The 11,523-nt window shown below is 57.1% G+C and overlaps 1 protein-coding gene across 4 annotated transcripts; it reads right to left on the minus strand.

The window, feature by feature from the left end:
- Positions 1–993: 993 nt before the first annotated feature.
- Positions 994–11,089, minus strand: PRMT1 (protein arginine methyltransferase 1). Of its 4 annotated transcripts, XM_017665652.3 has the most exons (11): positions 10,939–11,036; positions 8,718–8,771; positions 8,096–8,197; positions 7,182–7,337; positions 6,977–7,040; positions 5,380–5,522; positions 4,454–4,541; positions 4,245–4,360; positions 3,195–3,345; positions 2,778–2,899; positions 994–1,302 (listed from the first exon to the last, which is right to left on the minus strand). In XM_017665652.3, exons 1-11 carry the CDS (start codon positions 10,972–10,974, stop codon positions 1,219–1,221), a joined length of 1,116 nt encoding a protein of 371 aa, XP_017521141.1. In that variant the 5' UTR covers positions 10,975–11,036; the 3' UTR covers positions 994–1,218. The 4 variants fall into 4 exon arrangements, with proteins under 4 accessions (XP_017521141.1, XP_017521142.1, XP_036861824.1 ...); XM_017665653.3 differs by lacking the exon at positions 8,718–8,771 and having other exon boundaries at positions 10,939–11,089; XM_037005929.2 differs by lacking the exons at positions 8,718–8,771; positions 10,939–11,036 and adding an exon at positions 8,436–8,454.
- Positions 11,090–11,523: the final 434 nt, after the last annotated feature.

The following is an 11,523-nucleotide window of genomic DNA, read 5'->3' on the forward strand; positions in this document are numbered from 1 at the left end:
TAGCCAGCAGTTAGGTAGTGGGACCCTGGAGTCTCAGGGGCCAGGCAACTTTGAGACAGGGCTGGCTGGGCCAAGTGGGACAGACAAACCTGGGTATGTGGACCGAGTGTCTGGGCCCTAATGTGCCTGGTGCTGACACCATCATGGAAGAGGAATGGGTGTAGATACACGAGGTGCCTGATGACCCTGGGCTCCAGCTGTACTGGAGGGGAGAATGGTATTTCTGACGGGCGTGTGTGGGCAGCGTGCTGGAGCAACAGGATATATGCACAGGGCCGGGGGACTGGGGGAATGGGGGAGGGCAGGTGGACACCATGCCTGCAGCAAAGGCTGAATAGACCACTGCCCCTGGAGAGTTCTGAAAGTTAGCATAACTCGGGGTCCACCTCTGTAAAGTGGGGCAGAAGACCCTGCGCTACAGCTCCCACCCCAAGCTCCAAGCTGGGCTGGGGCAACAGGAACTGCCCCCATCAAGGGATTCTATCCCCCCAACATACCCCACAACCCCATTTCCCCAGCTATAGAAGGCAGGGCAGTAGTCACTGCCAGTCAGCTGGGGCCTGGCCTTGGAGGGTCCTGGACAGAAAAAAACAGCCGAAGAGAGGAAAAGAGTGTGGTCCGGGAGGCTTGTGAGCTGGCTTTCTGGGAAACATCAGGGCCCAGCCATGCTGGGAACCTACACCCCCAACCCTCCTCCTGGAGCCCGGCAGGCCAACTGGGAGCAAGAGCCCTGCCCAGTGGAGCCTAGAGGCAACAGGGCCTTAGGGGATCTGAGATAGGGGGATGCCAACACTGAGGGATGAGGAGACCCTGGGAGAGGTAAGATGAGGATTGAGACAAGACCCTGAGAGGGGGCTGTGGGAAACTGAGACCCCGAAAAGCCTGGGTAAGGGAGCGAGAGACCCAGACACAGTGGGGACAGGGGATGTCCAGCTGCTTGGGCTGCACTCGCAGATGGAACCCCAACCCCCTCCGCCCCAGAAAGCTGAGTGGTCCCAGCTGAGGATTTATTGGCGTAAATGCAACCATATAAAAACATAAGTTATGAAAAACACAGTCACGATGTGCCCTCCCCACCCCCCAGCCCAGGCCCCTAAAACCCCCTTCTGTGGGAGAGGGAGGGAGAGGAAGGGGGACCCCGAAACCGCCTAAGAATGCCAAAGCCCCTGGGCCCACATGGGGCCGGCCGGCCCGGGAGGGAGAAAACCAGGCGCCACCTCAGCGCATCCGGTAGTCGGTGGAGCAGGACAGCTCACACAGCTGACCCTTGAAGTCCAGGTCAATGGTGAAGTCCAGGTCACGCTGTGGAGAGAGGGGACATGTGAGGGGCAACGGGGAAGGCAGAGACCCAGAACTCTCCAGGTCAGTAGGCAGTAGAGGGGGTGCAGACCCCACACACCTGAGGCTCTACCCCCAGCTGTCTCCACACCCTCCCCAGAGCCGTGGCAGGTCGTTTTCAGCCCACATCCGGACTGGAGCCACAGTGCTGGTCCCACCCAACAGCATCTGCCCTGAACCCTGAGACTCCCAGTAACAGCCATGGCATGCCCAAACCCACCTGGCATCCAGGCAAACTGCCCCTGGGGGGACAGAACTCAGCTCCTGTCTTTCCCACCATGAGGTTTTCCCCCATCAAAACTGCTCCCGTCATCAAGTCAGCTCTTCCCTCTTTTATAAGCAAACCTCTGTCCGCCACACTCCCTCCTCCAGCAACACCTGGGCAGAGCTCCAGCCCCACCCCAGCGCGGTACTTCCCACCTCCTCCCGTTTCCGGAAGCCAATCCCCATCCTGGGTCCCCTGCGCCCTGCCCAGCACTCCCTGGACAGGCTCAGGGCGGTCACCAATGACACCTGCCCACAGTCCTCTCACTGCGAGCCCTCCACCGAGGCTCCCAGCTTCCTCTCCAAGTCCTCCTCCCCCATCTGCGGTGTCTCCTGCTGCCTCCTTGGTTTGGGGTCTCTCAACCTCTGCACTGCCATTTGGGGCTGAGCAGCCCCTTCTTTCCTGTCCTGGGCACTGCAGGACTGTCAGCAGCATCCTCAGCCTCTACCCATGGCCGCCAGGGGCACTTCTCTACTGGCTCCACGACCTGTAATGGCTCCAGATGGTGACAAATGCCCCACGGAGGCAGCAAAATCACCCCTGGGTGAGAATCTCTCACGTCCCTGACTTAGAGAAGGCAGCACGACCTGGTGCCCCCTCCACCCTGCTCCCTGAGCTCCATGCAGCCTGGCACTGGGCTCTGTACACCTTTGTCCTGCCCACTCAGGGTCTCCCCGGGTTGCACTGGGGCTCCCACCTTTGCCCCAGAACTGCTTCCTCCAAGTGATGGCAGCTGTGCCCTGCCTGGTGCTCAGGAGGAAAAAAGCAGGGGGAAGAAACAGCCCTGTCCCCACCCCGTGCCCCATACCTGGCTATGTGGTCCTGCCAGCTCGCCCCCGGCCACTTCTCACCCAGCCCCATCCAATCTGTTTTAATACCTGCCTGATCCTTCCCAGCCTGACCCAGAAGTCATCTCCAGATGACGTTTACGTGTCACTGTGCCCCCATGTATACAAAGGGAGACTCAGGAAGGCAGGGGTTCTGCCAAATCACGCTGGGTCCCCATGGACCAGCCAGGTGCTCAATAAAACCATGCCATGTAGACAGACCCGAGGGCCCCAAACAGGCAGAGGTATATAGTAGTGTAGCTAGGCCGGCCGGCAGGCTTGGAACTGAGGGCCTCCAGGACCACAGAACAGGCAGAGATGCCCCCCAGATACTCCCAGCGCCTCACGTTATTCTTAGCATTGGGCCGCATGCCAATGGTGCCGAAGATCTCCTCGCCCGTCTTCACCGTCAGGTAGTCCTCCATGTAGAACACCGTCTGCTTCCAGTGTGTGTATGGGGACTCCGGGCCTGGGGGTGGAGTCGGTCAACTGCCTGGCCTCCCCTCAGTCTCCTGCACCTGCCCCTCCCGCCCTGGTCTGTGGCCTTGCCCGTCCCTCTGCCAGGCACACCACCCAGTGACCATTTATTGGGCACTGACTGGGGTCAACACATCCCTGAATTCCCCTCTCTCATCATGGGGAGGGACTGCTGCCTGTATCTCGTGGGTAGGGAAACTAAGGCACACGCCACTCAGGTTAGCGGGCAGGGCTGGCCGAGGAACATGGCTTCTCACGCCCCCGTGCCCACTCGCTCCGCGCCTCACTGGTGGAGAAGCCTGTCCGCTTGTGGCAGCGGGTGAACTCGATGTTGAAGTAGGCCACGAGGGCGTGCACGTAGTCGTTCCGCTTCACTTGCAGGCAGAAGGGTGAGGTGAAGGTCAGGTCTTCCACCTTGACGGTGTAGATGTCCACTTCCTGCAGGACAGGCCCCGTGAGTCCCACAACCCGACACCCGGGCCCAGCGCTTAAGTGAAAAAGCTGGGGCGCCCCAAGGGATTCCGTTCCCTTCTCTCCCACATCTAAACCCAAACTGGACAGGTCCTCTTCCTGGAACTACAACTTCTACCTGGATATCACCTGGCTCCTTTCTGTCCTCATGCTGCCCGCGCCCGGCCCAGTCTCCTGTGCTGGGCAGACCCCTGCCCTCTCCTACCCACGTCTCACTTGACCTGTCAGCTAAGATGGTGACATTAAAATACTGCCAATGAGATCATGTCAACGCTCCGGCAGCCCCCTGCCCCTGGTGCACTCGGGCAAAGCTGGGGGTTCTGGCCCAGGACAGGGCAGCCGGCCCAGTCAGCGTCTGCCTACTGTGTCTCCCTTGCCCCGTGAACTTCACCCCATCACCCAGTCCTGCCCACCTCACACGTCCTAGCACAGTTCTGGGATTCACCCATGTCTGGTCATTGTGGGGTCTCAACCCACACTATGTGCTGCACATTGGGGGATGCAAAAATCAATGGTATTCTACATTAGTGGTCCACGCAAGTATAAACTGGCTTGTGGCCTCAGGCTTCCTGCATTTAGTGCACTGGCCTGGGCCGGGGCTGCCTGCCTCAGGTGTGCCCTGTGCCCAGGGGTGGGCAGCTGGTCTGGTCTTACCCACTGCTGGCTCAGAACCCAATGGTCTCCTTGGCGTACAAAGCTTAAGGGATGAAATGGCTTCTCTGGGCCTCTAGGGCCACCTCTAGCTGACAGGCAAGTCAGATTCCCAGAAACTTGGGCAAATAGACCAGGCCCTGAGGTCTCTCACAAGGGCCAGTTCTGCCTTTTGATTCCAACCCTTTGACACCTGGCCACACCTACCACCTCACCTTTATGAGGCAGGCGTTAGTGACCAGCTGCTTGGGGTCCACCACGTCCACCAGGGGCTCCTTGATGGCCACATCTTTGATGCAAGACATGTCAAAGCCGTACACATTCTCCCACCCTGGGGAGGCAGGTAGGGAGGAGGGGTGAGCCCACTGGGGATGCCCAGGCCCAGCCCACCTGCCCCACGTGCTCCTCAGGGCCTTGAGCTCACAGTGGATCTTGTAGTCTTTGTACTGCCGGTCTTCGATGGCTGTCACGTACAGTGTGGCTCGGTCTGGGAAGATGAGGCCATCGGGTGCCTGTAGAGGGGTAGGGTGAGGATATGAAGGCGGGGGGCCTTGGACCACTGCCCCCAAACTTGACAATCTGGTCTCTATCCACCCACTGTGTCCCACCCTGGTGTGAGCTACCAGTATTTCCCACCTGGACTTCCAGAGTGGCTTCCTCACTGGTTCCCAGATTCTGCTTTCATGCCCTAGTCTACTCCGCCTATGGCTGCCAGATGATGTCTAGGAACACCTAAGTCAGAGCTTCTAAAGGATCCTCGGAACCCTCCCTGGCTACTCTGAGACAAAAAGCAACATCTCATGGGGGTCCATAGGCCCCATGAGCTCTGCACAGGCCCCTCTACTCCTCACACCCTACTGTTCTCCCAGACCCTCAATGCACTGCCTTTCAGCTCCCAACATGCAGCAAGAACACTCCTGCCCCAGGACCTTTGCACTATCTCCTCTGCCCAGAACGCTCTTCCCTCAGATCCCACACAGCTCCTTCCCATCTTTTATTCAGCTCTCGGTCACTTCCCCTGGCAGGCCTGCTCTGATCTGAGCACCTGGAACCATGGCCTTCCAGTCACTTCCTCTCTCTCTGCCCTCTGGTCTTCTTCCCAGCGCTAACTTCCTCCTGGCACCATACCACCACCTTGTCCCTGTCTATGTTCCAGTGCCCATTACATCCCATTGTGGCTGTAAGGCCTTCCACCAGCTGTGCAGCCAGCCGGTCCCCTGTATTAAGTCCTCTGGGTGGCAAACACCTAGCACAGCTTTTGTTTGCTGCCCGGAACCCTGCTGGGTGTCCAAGAAGCAGCTGTAGGACCCTAGCCCGTGTGAGCTGCTCCCACCCTGCCAGGGGCCTCACCAGCCACTTGTCTCGGGCGTAGAGCACGGTGTTGAGCATCGACTCGTAGAAGAGGCAGTAGCCCATCCACTCACTGATGATGATGTCCACCTTCTCCACCGGAAGCTCCACCTCCTCCACCTTCCCCTTGATGATGGTCACCACTGCAGGGGGCAGACGGGCAAATGCGACCAGCCCCCACCATCTGCTTACCTCCCCTGCAGGGCCTAGGCCTGGGGACCCCACTGGGGCAGCCCTTATCTTCTCAAGGAAGGGCCAAGGGCTGGCACCAGGGCATCTGCAAAGACTCTGTGAGCTGAAGCCACACTGCTAACCCAGTTTTAAAATCCATTCACCACTCTGTATATTGAAGCAGAAGCACAAATCTGATGTGGATTCGGTATCAGGTGATGTGAAGATTTCCTCACTAACAGCAGAGTCATGTTTTTAAAATGGCCTTATCCAACACCTTACTACACTGATGGCCAGTGACTGCAATGGGGTGTGGGTGGGGACTTGATAATATAGGTAAATGTAGCAGCCACATTGTTTTTTTCATGTGAAACCTTCATAAGAGTGTTTATCAATACCTTAATAAAAAATAATTTTAAAAAAGGCCTTATCCAATACAGAGACACACACAGCAGGATTTATATGGAAATGGTATCATGGTTGGAATTTTCTTCAAATGGAGATACATAAAAGCTAAAGTGCTGGGTGCTGGGGCATTATTATATTAGTATCTCTAATGACAAAAAAAAAATAACGTCAGTTTCTAGAATGCTAGAAACTGAGCCCTCACACCCAGAAAACCCACCATCGTTCTATGTTCGCTACCCCTCTGGCCCTGCAGGTGAGAACTCAAAGGCAATTCGGGAACATCTACCCAACTTATTCACGTAAGTAAATTGATCCAAGCAATCCTACTTTTATCATCTGACCTCACAGATACACTAGTCTGAACATGAAATTACATTACGTGTGAAGCGATGAAATCCCAGATGCATCTTAAGTGAGTATCACCAAGGGCCTAATGAAGAAAACCAGGGCACAGAAGGGGCTCATGACAGCTGTCGCCAAAAAAAGCAACAGCCTCTCAATTTCCGGAAACATGTTAAACTACCTGTCAAGCATGTGAAAAAAGCAAAGGGCGAAAGATCTGTATGAAATGTATTGCGGAAAAAACATGCACGTGAATGTAGCCCACGTTTACATGTGCTGTTGCTCGTGGTGCGGACATCTCTGGGAGTGTTGGCTGGACTCAGGGCCTTGCGGAAGGGCGCCTTCATGGAGGCTTCTCACTGTGGGCCCTCAGGTGTCAACCACATGACCCTGTCACTCCCCAGAGAAACTAAAGATGCTTCTCACCCTAACATTTTAAGACTAGGACTCCAAGCTTGAGATTCCACCATTCAATTTCTAAGAGGCAGACATGCTCACCACTAAAGGTCATAGGTTCTGAGAAGGTTGGATTCTTAGGCTGCTGGCAGCCTATAGTCCAACAGGGGAGGAATGGCTGAATCTGTGTTCAGCGGCCCCCACCCCACTGCCAAGGGCCCTGGGGAAGCAGGAAATCACCCAGGCCATCCCCGCAAACCCATTCTCTTCCTGGGCTCACCATGATCTAACTTGTTGGCTTTGACGATCTTCACCGCATAATCAGAGATACTGGAACACTCGATCTGGGGGCCCAGGAAGAAGGGAGGGTGAGACACCCCCCATCCTACCCTCAGACCGCATCCCCTTCCATCCAATCCCTGAGCCCTGAGGAGCCCCCTCTCCATCCCTCCGCCCAGGCCGGCTCAGCTGCCTAGGAAACTCACCCCGATGACCCTGCGGGCCCCAGCCTTGGCCGCAAACATGCAGAGGATCCCTGTGCCTGAGCCCACATCCAGCACCACCTTGTCCTTGAAGAGGTGCCGGTTGTGAAACATGGAATTGCGGTATGTGAGGGTGCGAACCTCATCTTTCAGCATTTCCTGGGGGAGGGCATGGGTTACAAAGATAGCACGAACAGGCCTGTGCCCAGCTGAAACACAGGTTGCCCTGGCCTCTGACATGCTGACAGTTTGGAGAGCTGGACTCAGCCCTCCCATTTGCTTAGTCCCCTTGGAACAAGTCATTACCCTTCCTTGTGCCTCAGTTTCCCAATCTGTAAAACCAGACTGGATGGACTGAACCGTAGCCATATTCTACCACTGCCTCCTAAAAACTCCAGCGATCCTTGGTTTAAAAAGTCCTCAGTAACTTAATGACACTGAACTATACTCTTAAACACAGCAAATTTTTTTTTATATATTCTACCACAATTAAAAGAAAGAGACAGAAATAAATGAAAAGAAAAATCCTTAGAACCCATCCCAGCTGCTGGAACCTCAGCCTCCACTATCTGGTAAGGGTGGAGAAACCGTCGGCACACAAGGCACGACCAGCTGGGGGACAGTCCCACCTCCCGTCACCAGAGGGCAGCAGAGACCGGCACGCCTTGACCTCTGGCTAATATCACAGGCATGCACGGTGCGCGCGCACAGCAGCCCAACAGCGCCCCACTGAGCTCCTGGCTAAGCCCGGTTTCCAAGGCAACGGCAGAGAGCGGCGACCCCGGGGTGTCAGCCTCGCGCACAGAGTGGTGGCCTGCTGCCAGGGGATGCAGTGCGCTTGCGCGGGAGATTCAGTGCCAGCCTTCCCAAATATTAATCCCCTTGAGCTTCAGCAGCCTTAGGAGCTGTCCACTCACCTCGTGAATGCCAAAGTGAGCATAGGAGTCAAAGTAGTAATCTTTGGACGTCATGTCCTCAGCGTTGGGCTTCTCGCTGCTTTCTGCTTGGCCACAGGAGACCTGGGAGGACGCGGATGGGTCAAATCTGGAGGCCCTCCAAGACCTTTTACACTTCCAAGTCCCTACTTCTTCCTGGAGTATAGAACTACCCCCCAAATTGTACCACGGCAACCTCATAGACCCCACCTGCCATGCTGCCTCCCCAAACCCCCAAACCTAACAAACAATCCATTTTCCTCTTCCAGGACCCCCCCAGAGCGCCATCCAGGTAGAACCCCGATACCTCAGCCACGCCTACCATCTCTCCAGTCTCTCTGCCCCCGTCTCTAGCTCAGCCCACAGCTAGGGAGAGGAGGGGAAGGCAGAACTGGGAAGGGCAAAGGGGGGCTGGAAGTGGAGTTAAGGAAGTAGCCACAATACTTGGGAGAGGCCAGACCTGGAAGGAGTTTGTACTAAATGTTTCCGGGGCACAGGATAAACTGGTTTGAAGGAAGAGGAATGAAGGTTAGACCCCCAGAAAGGGCCTAATGTGTGGCAAGATATATTTATGTGGGGAAGGGTCTCACAAAAGGATATTTACTTCTTCAAGAGGCGGCTGGAGGCTCATCCCATTAGCCAAGGTGGCTACAAAATTCTAGGAGAGAGTAACAGGGAGAAAGGATTAGCTACTGGGAGTGGCTAGGGGAGGGCCACGCCAGGCCAGGGGACCCCCGGCTCTTGGGGGAGGGGAGGTGTTTCCTGCAATTTTCCTTTTGTGTGGCAGGGAGTGGTGGCAGAGGGAGCAAGTAAAGAGGTAGGGCTGTTTTTAAAAGGGTGGAAGAGGTGGGGAGGGAAGAGAAGGGGTTCTGTCCCACCTATGGCTGGAGAGATGGTGGCCCACCCCACACTGCCCCCCTCTCTGGCCAGGCACATGACCACACACACCTCCCCCATCCAGCTCAGAGGAACTGGCATCCTGTGGGCACACAGGCACTGACAGCTGTCACTTCTCCTCTTCATCTAATCCCCCCAGATTAGGTGACACTTCCTGACACACACACCCATTCTGGGGTGTCATGAGTAGCTGGGGGAGTGGGTTGGCAGGGTGTACCCACTGGGCATCTGCCACCTCTGCTAATAAGTCTCTTGTCTGAGCGGATTACGGAAAGGAGGCGTGGCACACCAACACTCACCAGAGCTGGCACCCTGGCCTCTAGCTCCTGCCTTGGGCTCAGGGAGCCCAAAACAAAACCAGACGGAGCCAGTCTCCCCGCTTATTACCCTCTACCCAGGAAGGTGGGAGTCCCTGCGAACAGACCAGACTCTGGACCCTCGAGCCCATCTCCTCCCACTCAAACACCACCCCAGGCCCCGCAGTGCCCCAAGTGTGGGGCCAAGTCCTGAGGCAACCTCTGGGGAAAGTATTTGCTCTACCCCTAAGGCTCTGGTCCAGGAGGGAGCCAAGTGGGATGAGAGTCACTGGACTGACTCCTGGGAGCTGTCCCCCAGTGCTACAAGGTAAGGGGTGGGAATACGGAGGCTCTATCAGCCTCTTCCAGATGTAAACACCCTACAGGCTCCAAGAAGCACAGAGTCACAGACATGACCCACAGGGCTCCAAGCCCCATCCCCATTCTCCCAAGGCAGCGACTGCAACCATAAAGAATGGCTGGTGAGGGGATTTCCCACTGGGGCCCATTTCTCAATACCATCGATATTACCGCCAGACAAACCCCAAGAGGGCTTGAAACACAGCACCGGAACCAACCCCACATGGCTGGCTCTGCACAAGAACCAAACCTCTCGGGAAACCATTTCAGGCATCCAGCCTCAGGGCCCTCAAACAGGGCCTCAGGAAGGGACGGGGTGGGGTCATCTCCCACCTTCACAAATGCGCCGGGGAGAGAAAAGGCTCCAATAGGAGTAAAGATATAAGCCTGTATCCATCACATCCCTTTCCCAGCAAACAGGAGGGCTCCAACGGGGAGGTGGGCTTTGAGACACGCCCCATGAAAAAGATGTCCCTCCCACACACCCAGAAATGGCCACAAGGGGGTGCATGGCGCCTTATCAGGAGAGATCTTCAGCCAGCGGCCCCACCACCACACCGAGGGAGGTCACAGGGGCATGCCCCATCCCCCCCAGCTCCCAAAGCCCGGGGCCGCGGAGAATCCAGGGACCGGAAACGTGGGGCCCCAAAGGAACCTATTTCCCGTCTTCCTCCAATCCCATCCCGACAGTGCACGAAACCTGGACCGATGCCTAAGCAGATGCTCGGTCCAGGGCAGGGGATTGTACAGAGTGGATACACTGCCCCTCCCAAAAGACTCTTTATTCCGCGGAGGGCCGCAAGATAAGTCCCACCCTGAGGTATTCGTCGTGATCCCCAGGGAGGACGGTTGGGGGGCCTCGGAAGGAGGGTCGGCGCCTCCTCCCCGCCCCCCCGGGGCGCCCCTCCCCCGGCCAGGGGCGGGGCCATTGTCCCGCACGTGGAGCTCGTCGAGCCACCGGGCACGGCACACCCCCTCCCCACCCACTGCGCTGCGGCCACGTGGGAGCTAGGCCAGAAGCGTCCCCAGCCCTCTTCACGTGAGAGGGGGCAGCACGGGCCTCTCCGCTTGGTCAGGTGCCGCAGGCCCGGGAAAACTAGGCAACCCGCACATCTAACTGTAACCCCAGGTCAGGAGCGTGCGGCGGCCCCTCCGTAAGGCTGGGGGCCTTCGGGCCCAATCCTCCGACTCGGAGCCCCTTCCTCACAACCGAGGCATAAAACATCGACTCCCAAACTGCCCCTTGCTCTCGGCGGCGCTCCAGAAGCTCACCTCCATGATGCAGTTCGCGGCCTCGGCTGCCGCCATCTTCACCCGAACCTACTCCTCCTCCGGTCGCCGAAAACCCCCCCCTTTCTCCGCATTCCCCCGGGACCGCCTTATACCGGAGGGTCCACGGCCCGCCCACCACTACTTCGCCAGGAGATCTCATTGGCAGTGGAGGCGGCCCGTCTGGAAACACCGCAAAGCGATTGGGCAAAGCAGACGTCCATCAAAATTGAGGGACCTGCCCAGTCTGGCGTGAAGAGACCCGCTCCCCTAAGTCTACCAGGATGGGAAAGACTGCCCGTCTGTCGCACGATCTGCGACTGATGATTGGGCAAAGTCAACCAGGAGTTCCCGCCCCTTTCCCCCACAACCACCCCCAGCCCCCAGCACTGCTTCCCGGCAGACCTCGCGCTACGAGGACATCTTGAAATATAGCTGTCCATCACCAAAAAGTTCCGCCTCTTAGTAGCTGCTATAGGTTTATCCGAAATTTGACGTCATACGGCCTTTGGCCAGCCTCCACCTCGCCGCTGGTCTCAAGGAGAATACGACGATTGGCCTAATAGGAGGGAGGAAGACAGGGTCTTT

Source organism: Manis javanica, chromosome 17 (genome assembly GCF_040802235.1).
Source record: "Manis javanica isolate MJ-LG chromosome 17, MJ_LKY, whole genome shotgun sequence".
NCBI lineage: Eukaryota > Metazoa > Chordata > Mammalia > Pholidota > Manidae > Manis > Manis javanica.